This window comes from Gordionus sp. m RMFG-2023, chromosome 5 (assembly GCF_954871325.1).
Source record: "Gordionus sp. m RMFG-2023 chromosome 5, tfGorSpeb1-WG-v2, whole genome shotgun sequence".
NCBI lineage: Eukaryota > Metazoa > Nematomorpha > Gordioida > Chordodea > Parachordodidae > Gordionus > Gordionus sp. m RMFG-2023.
In genome coordinates this window covers 14859161-14874639 of record NC_088779.1, presented here as the reverse complement: position 1 = coordinate 14874639, position 15479 = coordinate 14859161, and the positions used below count along the sequence as shown (strand labels likewise).

At 25.8% G+C, this 15479-nt stretch overlaps 1 protein-coding gene across 1 annotated transcript in view; it reads left to right on the top strand.

Annotated features, from left to right (window-relative positions):
• Positions 1–277: 277 nt before the first annotated feature.
• Positions 278–15479, top strand: part of LOC135930473 (26S proteasome regulatory subunit 6B) — a 32992-nt gene continuing 17790 nt past the window's right edge. The window contains exons 1-5 of the mRNA XM_065467273.1: positions 278–346; positions 388–477; positions 748–934; positions 2734–2880; positions 13689–13892. Coding sequence (XP_065323345.1) covers positions 314–346; positions 388–477; positions 748–934; positions 2734–2880; positions 13689–13892 — 661 coding nt within the window. The 5' untranslated portion in view covers positions 278–313. The remainder of the gene's footprint in view (positions 347–387; positions 478–747; positions 935–2733; positions 2881–13688; positions 13893–15479) is intronic.

Here is a 15479-nt window from a genome sequence, read left to right as displayed (position 1 = left end):
AGGGGTAAAAAAATAAATATCATGAAGATCTTTGAAGATCGTTACACAAATTTTTTAAAAAATATAAGATCTTCAAATTTTACAATCTTCAAAGATCTAGATATTTTAAGATCGTTGCTCAAATTTTTTTATAAATAAAAGATCTTCAAATTTTACGATCTTCAAAGATCTTGCTCAAATTTTTGAGCTAGATCTCGCTCAAAAATCTTCAAAGAAGATCTTTTGTACAACTCTGAACTCGACTTTATAACAACACTACAACAATTGATATAAAAAATTAAATGTTAATTTATTTCAGACATTCATTTATAATATGGAAGAAGTAGCTGTTGTTTTACCGAAAAGAGTTTTTAAGAATTATTGATTATATAATTTAACCAAATTTAGATAGATGAGTTTTCAAATATACTTTCAACTCATGTTACACCTGGTGGTTATGAAACCCTTGATACCGAAGATTTATATGCCAAATATAAAGTATAACAACCTTATATAAATGTTAATATTTTTAACCATATAATTAACCACCTCGATAAGATTTTCATGAAAGCTTTCAGCTTATTCCACTTATAATTTTGCCAGGATCCATTTATTAAAATATTTATTTAAGTGCCTGGCCTGTTTTATTAAGGAAATAATATGAATTTGCTTGCAAGTTTAAAATATGGCATGTAAAAATTTTAGCCTATGTAGATCTCTAAATTACATACTCTATATTTACAAAACATTTTATGAATATTTTTTTAGAAACTTCAAAAACATTTAGAGTTTTTAGAAGTACAAGAGGAATATATTAAAGAGGAACAAAAAAATCTAAAGAAAGAATATCTGCATGCCCAAGAAGAAGTTAAAAGAATAAAAAGTGTCCCTTTAGTTATAGGGCAATTTTTAGAGGCCATTGATCAAAATACAGGAATAGTAGGATCTACAACAGGTATTTTATTAACTTATTTCTAATAATTACAAAAAAATAATTCAATTTTTGCAAAATAAATTAATTTATACCCTTTTTATAGATATATCAGAATTATTCTATAAAATGCAGAATATTTTAAAATGACCAATGAGATATAATAATTAATTTTAGTTGTATAAAAATATATTTAAAAGCTTTTTAAAAATTTACCATATTTTAGGTCCTTTATTTTTTAATCATTTTTAAATAAATATATATTTCTTATATATCTCTGCAGAGACGACACTTGTATAATGTCCTTTTTTTATATTTAGCCAGGGCAGATTTTTTAAAAATTTTAATTGTTCAGGCCTGATATACAGAGATAGAATTTAATAATTAATTAATAACATATTTTTGTTTTGTTTTGTCCAATTATTGAGATACTTGTTTCTATAGTAATTAATAAATTTGCCATAATTTTTTTTTCATAGACCTATTTTTTATTATTTCCTTAGCAATAATTTTGAAATGAGACAACTAAATATTTCTTAGTTTTTTTCATCATTACAAGTGCTGTAAACATTTTAAAAAATTGAATGTGTTCATATGTCCATTGATAAAAATCAAACTCATGTTTACCTTCAAAAAAAGGCACATTCATTTAAAATTATGAATATATTGTTTTAAATTTTATTTATATAAAAATATATTATTAATTTTTAATTTATTAACACTTTTATATATCTAAAAAATTTAATTATTTATAAAATATAAAATTTATAATAAATACAATTTCTATCATTATTGAGTAATGCTTATTTTTTATCGTAGGTTTTTTTTTTGAACTTGAAGATCTTATAAACCACCATAATTAAAATAATCTTCTATTGAACAAAATTGTTAACTGGTATATCTAAATATTTATTTATTTATATACAAATTTACAATCTATTAAAATGTATAAATATAAACGAATCTATTTAATTTACATATTATAAAATGCAAATTAATTTGCTTAACATTATAATCGACATCAAAATAAAATAATTCTTTATTAATGGTAACAAACAAATAATATATAAACCCAAAGGCCTAATAATTAAATGAGCTATTTACGATAATAATAATATTGATGTTTATTGAGGCAAAAACACCTTTGGCTAAAAAATTTAAGTGCATTGAGAACTCCGCCATAGATTAAAAAATTTGAAATATAAATTGAGGGGCTAAAGATTATATTTTAAGTTAGGACTACAGAAATACGAATCAAATAATTACATTATTATTATATTCATACAAATCTATTTATACTAATTATAAAATTACTCTATTTGTCAAATAATTAAAAAAATTTTTTTAATGTTTTCTTAAAGTAAAATAAAAATAGATTTTTAAATTTAAAAAAAATGACTAGATGTGGAAATAAATTTAAAAAATTTATTACAGTTAAGGAATTTATTGCTCTACTGGACATTTAAAAAAGAATTGGGTTATAATAAATTCTTCCTTCATTTTGGTCAATTGAATTTAACGAAAATATCTTTAAAATCGATTTTCTCATTTTTGATAAAAGAAAGTCTTAAATAGAGAACTCCAATAAGTCGACTATTTCTATTTTCACGCTTAATTCAATTAAAAAAATGATTTATAGCTCATAGTGTTGCTTTTCAAAACTTAGCTAATTATATAGCAAGACAACACTATGTTTTTTAAAAATGTTACTATTTCTCTGAAAAAGGATACTTGTGACAAAAAGGCTATAACTAAAATTCATTTTATCTCACCGCTTATTAAATTTTTGTATCATATAATAGATTGATTAATTATTTTTACAGGATCAAATTATTACGTGAGAATTTTATCTACCATTGATAAAGAGCTACTTAAACCGAGTTCTAGTGTAGCCCTTCACAAACATAGCAATGCATTAGTAGATGTCTTGCCTCCTGAAGCTGATTCTAGTATTACCATTTTGCAAGCAGGTTAAACAACCTTAATTTAATTAATATAAACATTATAAAATATTTTTCTGTTTTATTATAATAAAAAGCAGAACCATTAAGACTACTTTCTCATTATATTTTAAAACCAGGGCTTTGAACCTGGAGCTGTGAACCCGATTCAGTTACTATTTTTGTGAACTCATCGATTTTCAAACTGTCAAGTTAACCCAAGCCAAAAATTTTATAAAACTGGGTTCTGGGTAATTATTTTAATTAATTCGAGCTAAATTAGCATATTAATTCCTGTAATCCTTGCATTTGTCTTAAAATATATTGACTTGCACATATTTATATTATCAAAAAAATAGGGTTTTAATAAACATTTAAAAATATCCATTTTTATGAAATTTGATTGTCATTTCTTAATTCAAAATCCGATTCTTTTTTTTGCTGAACAGGCCATGATTAAATAGGGTTCTAAATTTTATTCAGATCATTACCTATAAAATGCATAACCCTTATTATGAAAGTGGAATTAACTAAAAAAATATTGTATAATATATAGTAAATACTTGATTTAAATAATAATATTTTTGAATGGAAATTAGAATTTAGAAAGTGTTACATAAAAATTTGGCAAGAAAAATTAAACTTAATTCCGGTTTTATATATCCATTATGTGATTGCGGTTCATTATGGTACGATTGTGAGCCCTGATATAAAGTGTATTTGTCTAAATTGACCATTATTATGTGCGACCGAATTATTTGCTTAAATCGAATTTAATTGGCATCCTTATATTTTCAATTTTTTTATAAAATATTTACTTTATAAAATATTAATGATAATTACTATTTTATATATATATATTCTCTGTGCAGCACTCTTCTTTTAAATTTATACTAGTAGGATTACAACACAGGACCCTATATGTAAAAATTTACCTTTTCCCATCTTTTTAAAGTCACCCCTCTAGATCTGCAATGACCTGACCCTTCTTATCGATAAACAGGAAGGATGTTCTTCAGTTCACTAGGGTTATTTATTGTGGAAGCATCACGTTATCTGGTGTTGAATACGATATTAAGGGTCATCACTGGCTTAGAAAGGTGACAGGGGAAAAAGCCAAAGGTCTCCTATCTTACACTTTCAGTCTGTGTGTGAATGTGAAAATTTTACTGGAACTAGCAAAACATTTTTTTTAAAAATGGTATTCCATGAATGTATTCGATTTTTCATTTTTATGTATATTTTTTATTTACCAAATAGGATACTTTATATGTAGAAGCATAATCACTGATCCTTTTTTTTAATTCGTAAGATAACATTGACAAGAGAATTAGTATTTATATTAGGTTATATACTGAATGACGATTTAATCATCTTAAATAGAACGATATATTAAATACTAGAAGATAACCCATCAAAAATGATGGGGAATGAGAATTTTCTTCTTACTTTTATGATAGTTGTTACCTCTTATTTGAAAATAATATCCAATTATTATTCTTTTAATCCTTCCTCCCCCCCCCCCTTCATGCCAGGTTTAATCCATTAAAACTAAGTGTAAATACTATGGTTTGGTAAAATTAAATTTAAAGCTTTTACTTGATAATACCAATATTATTTGATAAATATTACTGATCATTTATACCTAATATTTAATATTAAAAAAATTCCCAGGCAAAGTACAAAGCCATAATAATTTTGAATTTTCCAAGCCCAGTGAATATAATAATTTTGGTAGTTGAGAACTGAAATAAAATATTTAAATAAGCATAATGTTAAAAATACAATCAAAATCAGATTTTCATTGGCCTAGGTTTTTTGATCAAGCCAAGCCCAGGCCTGCATAAAATTTTTATAGGCCAATGTCTGACTCATAGTTAATAATAAAAAAAATTCTCAAGCATTCTAGCTCATAATATTTTTGAAAATTTTCCCCAAGCCCAGCCTAATATAATTTATAAAAATATTTTTCAAACCCAGCCCAACCTATAAAAATTTTATAAAAAGAATTTTCCCAAGCCTGGCCAACCCATAGTAATTTTCAAAATTTTTTCCCAACCCGGGAGATAGATAAATCTCTAAAAACCATATCTATTTTTTTACCCCTACTTCAGACAAAGGCCAACCCATTAAGACTGAGAATGAATACTATTTTTGAATAAAAATATATAAATTAGCTTTTACCTGAGGGTCATATATATATTCTGTGTTAAATATTACACCTATGCTTAATATTAAAAAAATTCACAAGCCAGGTCATCACACTTGGGAAAATTTTCTCAAAAAGACCATAATAATTTTGATAGTTGAGAACTGAAATAAAATATATAAAAAGTCACAATGCATTTAAAAGTACAATCAGAATATGAAAGTTGCATGGTCCTTGGTTTTTGATCAGACCTGGACTCCAAAGAAATTTTCAGGCTAATTTCTAACCCATATTTAAAATTAAAAAACTTATAGGAATCTAAGACTATATTAATTTTAGAAAATGTTTCCCAAGCTACTTCCAAGCCCATATTAATTGTGAAAATTATTTCCCAAACCCAGGAAAACTCAGATTAATTTATTTTTTCCTTGGATCCAGAAGAATAGGTGTGATGTAGTGGTTTATAAGAATTAAATCTGTCTAATATGTATTTATTTTTTTTGCCATTTATATTATTGGGAAAATTTTTCAAAATTAGGATCAAATGAAGGGGAAATATCTGATTTACCTATCATTCTACTGGTTAGCTCCTAGTATTTATATGAAAATCATGAATACATATTAACCCTTTAGGTTCTCTGATAAAATTAATATGATGCAACACGATATTTAGTAATTTTTTTATTGATTCATGTATAGTATAATATAAAACCCACAAAAAATTTTTTTTAAATTTAAAATGGCGGCTCTCTCTGGTCTCTGGTGGTTTCAAATTCATTTTATAGACACCTTATGAAAACTTTCGAAACAGTTTCTATTTTTATTTAGACTTAGTGGTACGTTGCATGATTTGCACGAACACTTTGTTCTTCTGGGATTTAACTTTGTACTACAGTGGGCACACCTTCTGGAGGTTCCTGTCTGAGGTTGATGAGCTGAGTTTTTTAGTCTAATTTCTGGAAGGATATAAGGCTTATTATTTTTTCTTTGCATTGATATATAATTATTATCATTCTCAATATTATCATCCCTATCAACATTTTTGCAGTGTGCCAATTCGCTAGCAATTATTTGTCTTCGGAATTCTTTCAATGAGAGTTTATTATCTGTAAGAATATTGTAGATTATGAATGAATTGATAATTGCCGCATCAATCAGCCAAAAGAATATTGGCAGCCATAATTTTCGCCACTTTCGCGAGATTTCATATAAAGACTTTAAATGGTCGAAATGGTCAACAGACCCCATAAATTTATTATATATCTTTATCATCATTGGACATTTTACGTCAAATACTTCCCCTTTTTTATTTTTCCTCTTCAAAGTATCCACTGATCTCGGATCAAAATATTTGGACATTATAAATACATCCCGATTATCTCACCATTTAATTATACTTATCGTATTTTTGTCACTTCTCCAGTCAAACTCACCTCTTGTTAATTTTGTTTCCATATTCTTTATGGGCAAATATCTCCTATTTTTGTTTAATGTTCCGGTAGCATATATATTTTTCCTTTTTATGAATCTGATAATAGAGTATAACTCGTAAAATAATTATCGAAAAATTATTTATGATTTTGAAGTCCTTCGCAAAACTTTGTTACAATATTATATACTAGATTACTTTCAACCTCTTTATTTTTCCCAATATAGATATTAAAATCATTCATATATCCTGAATTATCACACCTCATCCATACCTAAAAATATAGTTTAGTCGAAATAAATAATGACAAAATTCACATATTACCTTGAAACCGCGTTTAGTAGGTTTCTTAGGCATATATTGCCTAAATCCTATACGGCCTTTGAACCTAATCATTACTTCGTCAATTGCTTGATATTCCGAGGGAAGAAAATATTTCAAGCAAGAGGAACGGATATTATCAATGAATGGTCTTATCTTGTATAATTTATCATAATTTTAATCATTTCTTGGTGGTTCTAAGATATTGTCATTTATATGGATGTGGGATGAAACGAAATTGTCATGGAATTCTGGTTTAGAACTCCAATAATCTTTGTAATTTGCCATATTTTTAATTCCAAAAAATATATGAAGACATAAAAATTTTCTTATTTCTGTAGGAGCTGTTGGTTGATATTTAATATTTTTTTGTTGGGCATATAAATTGGTATTGAATGTAATTGTATTTATTAATGAATCATTAATAAATTTTATATATATATCAGATGGATACAATGGGTCCTTTTTTAGGGATGATATTGGACCTGATATTTTATCAAATTCTAATACTGGTTCTGAAAAATATTTTTTGCACCAGATAGGATTATTATGGTTTGTACCAGATTGATCATTCATAACTTGTCCCGACTTGTCATCAATTTCGATTTGATAAATCTGATTCTTAGTCATCACTTTCACTATCAATTTGGTAACGTGTATCAGATTCATAATCATCTTCGGTATCAGTGGATGAGTATAACGAAGAATCTTCAGATGGAATATCCAGATAATCATCCATATAACAAGCTAAAATTATTGCTAAATGAATTTGCAAAATTTATCAATTATTTTAAAAATATTGTTGTAAAGTGGCAATGGTTAGTTTAATATACCACATTAAAGAGATCAAAATAATATATAAATATTATTTATTTGAGGAAAAATAAATATTAGAAAGATAGATAATATAGTGAGGAATATATATATTTAAAAAATATTTGATGAATATACTTACTTATAATAAAATTAAAACGTATTTTGAAATAAAAGCGCGAAAAAAAATATTAAAAAATAACTCCTCCACAAACATATGAAAAAGAATATCTTTTAATATATATTCGTGGTGGTTTCATTTTATATGATTAACTCCTTTAGTAGATATTAAGGTCGTAAGGTGGTTTTATATTTGCACTACCGCCACCAAAAGGGTTAAAGTACCATGCTAAAAATATGTTCATTCTGATTTAAATTTTAAACAAACCACCACCCTTCCAAATGATTTATTACTTAGTTAAAAAAAATTTAAATTTAAGACATTGTTATTAAATTACAACAGAAAAAATAAAAAGATATTCTAAGTTAACAAATAATAGGAGGTTAACTTTAATCATAGTCAAATTATATATAAGTAAAACAAAAAAGTTATACATTTAATCAAAAATGTTATAATAAGTTATGAATTCTACAATTAAATTATGAAGTTATGAGAAAATATACAAAACTATGGAATGCGTGTAAAAAGGCCAATTTTAGAAAAGATAAGAGAGATGCAAATATTTACTTATGCATAAAAATTATCTAATTAAGAGATATAAAGTTGTATAAAATTCAATGTGGAATGGATCCTTCTTAAGGGTTTTAACATAAAACTCTCATCAAGCAATAATAAATTTTTAGATTGTAAAATTAAAATTACTAAATATATACTTTATTAACATATTTTATAAAAATAATGGAAAATTTTAGAATAACCCTAAATAAATATAAATTTTTAAAGAACACCTCATAAGATAGGAAAATTTCTGATTCCCCATATAATGGTTTAAATTTTAAATTATACATAAATTCAAGAATTAAAAAAGTATTTAAATAAATCTCGTACTTGAATTGGTACTTGATGCATATAAAGTTCTAAATGTATTTAATTATCTTGTGCAGGAAATAGTTTGAATTTTAAAGTAGCTACAAACTTTCAATTGTATCTATTTGATTAATTTTGTCCAGGCGCGTACGCAGGAATTTGGGCTGGGGGGGGATAATAAAATTTTTTAAGAAATATTATTGTTTTTTAAAAATATCAAGAATAAATTTATTAGGACTAATAACTATTTCTTACACAATTTTAAATTTATGTGAATTATAAAAAAATTATATGTAATAAAGAATCACTTAAATGACCCAAAATAGAAATTTGAATTTTTTGAGCCTTTACTCAAAAAGTTTTTTAAGAATAATTGCATTTTATATGTTATATATTTACAATGTAAAATCCAATCTTCGTTGTGATTGAGCTAATTTTTCAATTATCTCATCCTTGCTTGTCGTCAAATGCCTATGAATATTCAAAAGATCCAAACCTTTCAATCTACTTTCAGATGTTGTACTTCTTGGTATGTTTTTCAGAGACCTGCAGGCCCGGTCCCCGGGCTGGACAGTATTTTAATTTTTTTAAATATACCCGGGCCGGGCCCAATTTTTTTTTAATAAAACACCCAAGCCGGGCCTGAATTTTTTTTAAAAAAAGCCGACTCGGGCCTAAAAATTAAAAAAAAAAAGTCGGGCCAAGCCTGAAAATTTTTTAAAAAACAACCAGGCCGGGCCGTAAAAAATCTTTAAAAAAAATCCGGGCCATGCTCTTCAAATGGTACTTCTGCAGGCCTCTGTTATTCTTCTTAAAAAAGAGAATGTTCTCTCATTAGTTTACTAATGGGAAGAGTTTATAAACCCTTTTATGGGAATTTAATCTAAAATGTGTTTGAAATAATGCAGAGCATCCATAGCATTTTTTGGGACTATATCAACCATTGTTAATCTTATAAACATAATTAGTCAGCTAGTAAGGCATCATAAGATACTTTAACATCTTCATATTAAAAATCTAACAAATATTTTTTTTTCTATCACCATCTGAAAAAGGTTGGGAAGGCTTTTGTGGAAGTAATATTTGCAGATTAGTAAGTGCTGCATGATGAATTAAAAATTCATTTATTTGGGTTATAAATGTATCTGTATTTAAGATATACTCTTCTACTTATCCTATATTAATGTTTTAACGATGAGCTTGCCTTGCTACAAGTCGAGGGAGACAAATATTAAACACATATAGCTCTGCTTTTGACTCAACAATAAAATATGAAATTCTTCATCGACATTAGCCCTAATTTCCTTGAGTTCTGATAAAATGCTCTCCGCTATTCTCATCTTCTTAATCAAGTCAATGTCATGTTTTTGAAAAGTAATACTTAAAATAGTTGTATAATTAAATAATATATTCTAATGAGAAATAAAATTTGGAATAAGCATTGAAAATAATTTTCTTGCTTCTGAGGAAATATTTCTTTCAGGCTTGGTGATATTTCAGTAATAGCAAATAATTGGCTCTTCTAACTCCTTAAAAGCTGTTACTGCTTGATGGCAGAGACTATCTCGTTGGACAAGGTTACAATTTCTTTTTCCCTGTTGGACAAGAAGTTTCAGAAATAATAATTATTTGACTAGAAATTTGAAAATGGTAGATAAATATTACTCCACTAAAAATTTGAAAATAATAAGTAAATAACTTGAAATCGAAATTAATTGATAAGATAAGTAGATAAATGTGATAATAAATGTAATTAAATATATATTTAATATGAGATACGAATAAATATTAACAAATATAAACTAATAAACAATAATATTTTTGAAAAATATATCCGGCATCTGCATTTTTTGGCTTTGGGGGGGGGGAATTTGTCCCCCTGCCCCTTCCCCCCGCTGCATACGCCAATGATTTTGTCAGATTAAGAAAAAAAAATATTTTACCAGATTAAGAAACGGGGTTCGAACCCAAGTCCAATAATCCATCTAGATTTGTAAGCGAAGTCTTGCCCGATCGAGCCATAGGCACTTTTCAAAATTAACGTATTTTTGAATATATATTATAAAGTGTGACATGATTTTTGTGACAAGGCTTTTATATATATTATAGATATAGTTTCTTTATTAATTGATGCGTCTTAAATAATCAGCTTCATAACATTTTGATCCAACGACATCTATTCAAAATAAATTATTTTAATATGTCATACCACATCTTTATTAAACTTATACAATTATTCGTAATCTGGTTTCAAGTAATAAATATTATTCAAATCTCTAAATATTATAATTGTTATATGATATTTATAATTAAAATAATAAACAACTAAAACATATATAAATTATGCGCAACAAATTATATAAAATTATGTGGGGCATAAATAGTACTACTTTTTTAGAATATCGTAAATCGCATTACAAAAATTGTTTAGTACATGTAGGCCTATTCAAAAACGAATCGAATAATTTACTATTTGAATTCGTACGAATAATAAAATCTACTATTTGTATTCGATTCAAATTATTCAAATATTTCGAATTAATTTTTTTAATAAAATAAATCATACTCAAATATATTGACAAATTTGATTTTAAACAGAAAAAATTATAATAAGTAATCAATAATCTGATAATAAATAATATATAATCAAGTTATAAACAAAATTAAAATATATATTATTAATTTAATTTATAGTTTAAGCCAATTTTTAAGGCAAAGAGTTTTTCTTTTATTTTCTTCCTTATATGACATGCGGTTTTTTGACAATAAATTAGTTCCAACTGAGAAAAGTCTTTCACAAGCAGTTGATGTTCCTTGTATAGATAGATAATCCCTTGCCATTTTCGAGAGTATGGGGATCCGATATGCATTTGCCTTCCACCACCGGGTTAGTATCACTCTTTGCTCTTGGTTCACTCAGATAAAAATCTATTTCACACAGTTGAATATTATTTTGTTTAAAAACAATGTCTAGCCTGTTTTGTTGAATTTTATCCTTATTTGTTTGACAGTTATAATTATAAGCTTATAAAATAAAATTATATTTAAATGGGGGTAAATTAAATACCTGTATATCTATTGTAAATCTCTTAAATTTGTCCATTAACTTGGATATATCAATATCATAATCAACAGATATTGATTTAAAATATTCTACTTTAAGCCTGGGATCTAATATTGTGGTTATTATTGCATCATCGGCAGTTAAATTATAATAGCCCAACAATTTATCACGCTACTTTGAAACTATTGTTAAAGGATTTATGGAAACCAGGTTTTTCATTTTTTAGATGTTCAAGAATTAAAATATAATAAGGTATAACCAAATTATAAGTAGGATAATTCTCCCCACATACCATATTTGTAGTTTCATATAAAGGCAATAGTATAGCTTTAATTTTTATAAGATCCTCCCATTCTTCCTATATGTTATTAAAGTATTATATTATTACCTAATTATAAATTTTAGTTTACCTCTGATATTTGTTTTTCTTGAAGAATTTTAATGTTAGTTATTACTTCATTAACTAATTTTGTTATAGCAGGCTTTAACAATAAGCCCCTTTCAATCATTTGATAGGTGCTATTCCACCTTATTTCACAATTCAATTTTGGTTTTAAAAAATTTAGGGGAGGATGTAGGGAACTACATATAATTTTTTAATAAATTTAATTTTTGAGGGGAATTACGAGTCATTCTAATAATGTTTCTTAGTTTTAGAATTGAAGGGTCTAAAATTTTTAAAATTTCTTTGGATATTAAATTAATTACATGGGCAAAATCTCGGATGTGCCCTATTTTTATTAATGGTATTTTAAAGAAAATGTATCAATAAATGTTTTATTATTAGTTGCATTATCTAAAGTTATATAAAAAATTTTATTCTCTAAATTATAATTTTTAATTATTTTGACAAAGCCTTTAAATATATTTACACCTGAATGTGTTTCATTTATTGGACTGACATCCAAAATTATGTTATTTATTTTAAAATTATCATCAATAAAATGGGCTGTTAGCTCTAAAAAGGTAACCTGTGTTGGGCTAGTCCAAATGTCAGATGAAAAATTAATCTGACTTTTATTTTTAGATATTATTTCCTTTACCAATTGTTCTTTTTCTGCAATAGTATTATACATGTGCAATTTAAGAGTATTGGAGCATATTGATTTTACAGAACAATCAAGATCACTTATAAAATTTTTAAAATTATTAGAATTAATAATTTTAAAAAAGGAATATTATGATTTATAAATAATTTTAATAAATTATCCTTAAAATTAATTTTTTTTGAAGAATTTGGTGTAGACTTTAAAAAAATGTCAATTTTATTATTTTTACTAAGGTGTGAATGAAACCTATTATAATGATTAATAAGAGAAGATGTTGTTTTGCCTTTACATTTTATAATACTCTTACAATGATTGCAAGCAGCCTTTTCACTATCTTTAAGGATTTGATATTGGTCCCATATGATTGCTCTCTTTTGTGAGGAAATTTTCTTAACTTCAACATCAAGCATAATTTCATCAGAAGCATTCTCCTCTAACATAATTAGGCTAGCTAACAATAATTATTGTAGAAATGTAATATATTTTTATGTACCTCTGGTTTGTGTAATTTTTAATATAATTTATTAAGAAATTTAAAAAATAAACTTTTCGTGAGATTCAAAAAATGTGGCAAATAAAAATTTAAATTTTCACTGCAGAAATTTTTAAATTTGTGCTAGAATTTTTATAAACACAAACACATCACCTGTCCTATTGGCAGGTCAACAAATAGAAATGACAAATGTTAGATTTATTAAACAATTTATTAAATATTACGAATAATTCGTTTTATTCGAATCGAATAAATGATTATTCGTATTCAGATAAAACAAATAATTTATTATTCGTATTCGTAATTATTCGATTAGATTCGGATTATTCGAATCGAATATTCGAATTATTTTTGAATAGGCCTAGTACATAGCCTAGTAAAGGATCTATGATTATACCTAGTTATTAAAAACGCAAGGCACAACGAAAAATTAGGCAATAATTAAAAAATAGAAATGTTTATAACCAAGAAATTTGTTAAAATGAAAAGTATATTACGATTCAAAGCCTTTAACCATAAAAAATAACGTTAGATCAAAGGCCTGACGTGAAATATTCGGACATAGGAGGCATGGACATTCAAAAGCAGGAAATAAGGGAAGCTGTAGAGTTACCTCTTACTCATTATGAATTGTACAAGCAGATAGGTATCGATCCACCTCGAGGAGTACTCATGTTTGGACCACCCGGTTGTGGTAAAACTATGTTGGCTAAAGCCGTGGCTCATCATACCACTGGTTTGATTATTTTTATATTTTCTATTATGTTTATTAAGGCGAATACGTCGTTGTAATATTCTATTTAAAAATTAAGAGACTAAATAAAGAGGAAAAGGAAAATATTTTGGATTTAGAAATTTAAGAACTAATTTTTTAAGTATTCTGCTAACATTTTCGTTGATTATTTTTACAATCTTAAAATTTAATTTCCTATTTTTTACTATTATATATACAAACATTGAAATTTGGTTTATAAAATATTAATCAGATATGTATCGATAACTTGATATTGATACAATACTCATGTTTAAAGATGGGATCAAACCCACCCTTGATAATTTTCTATCTTATTTTTGGCTAGTACTTATTTTTACAACGCCTGGTTTGTAAAATATATTTTGTGGGTCAACTTTCTTCAAAAACACATTTATGTTTTATTATTATGTAAAATATTTTTAATAAAAGAAACAGAAAATAGATTATATAAAGGAAAGTATAAATATACACTTATAAATTATGAAAAAAGTATTTTTCTTAAAAAATTACAAATATTTTCTATCAAAAATTAGTTATATATGGTTATTTTAAGTAAATAAGATTATATAGTATAATAATATGCAATCTTAAGAAAGTATAACAAAATACCTTAACGGGCCAACCTAGTGCTGTAAAACGTTACTTAAAAAATAATCTCGTTACGGCTGAAAAGGAGTCGTTATCGTTACTCGTTATCTTGTAAAAAAGGAACGCGCGTTACTGGCTATTCAAAAAAGTAACGCGTTATTCGTTACTTAAAAAATTAATTATATTTAAAAAAAAATATATACATCATAAATAAAATTATACAAAAATATAAGATAAGATATTTTTGTAATAATTTTTTATTTATTTTTAACAAATGAATTTCAAAATTTTGATTAGATAAGCAACAGTGCTTAGTACTCATCACAGCTATCGCCGTGCTAAATACAAGTTCAACTGGCTCAGAGCATGGGAGGGTTATATTTAGTAAATAAAAATTTTAATTAACTTATTAAAAATTAAAGAATAATCTTTATATTGAAAAACGTTTAATTTCAGATCCTCATCCAAATTTTTTTTATCTTTATCGGGAATAATTTGGTATGTGTGTTGTTTTATAAAGGAAACAAATTTGCTTTTTCTATGTTTATCTTTTTCAAACTGGAAATAAGTTCAAGCTTTCTTCCTCCGTTCACTTTTAATTTTATCTAGGGCTAATCCAATTTAAATAGCAGGTGAATTATTCCTATATATATTCATCTTTATTGATATGTTCGAATCAGTGGCGTTTTGGAATTTGAGGGGGGGGGTTCTCATACCTCTTATAACCTGGGGCTACCTAAACAATCATGTTTTTTTCTACTTTTTCTTATGCAAAAAATTCTTATAAATATTATTGCTCATTTTAATTAAAATAACACAAAATTCAACATTTAATATTTTTTATTATAGATTAATATTTCAAATATGTTTTTAACTATTTATAAGATAAATATAATGTAACTTATAAATATGAGACAAAAAATGACTTAGATACTTAGATGTTGTATTCCATACTAATGATAGATATCTAGTATTTTTTTA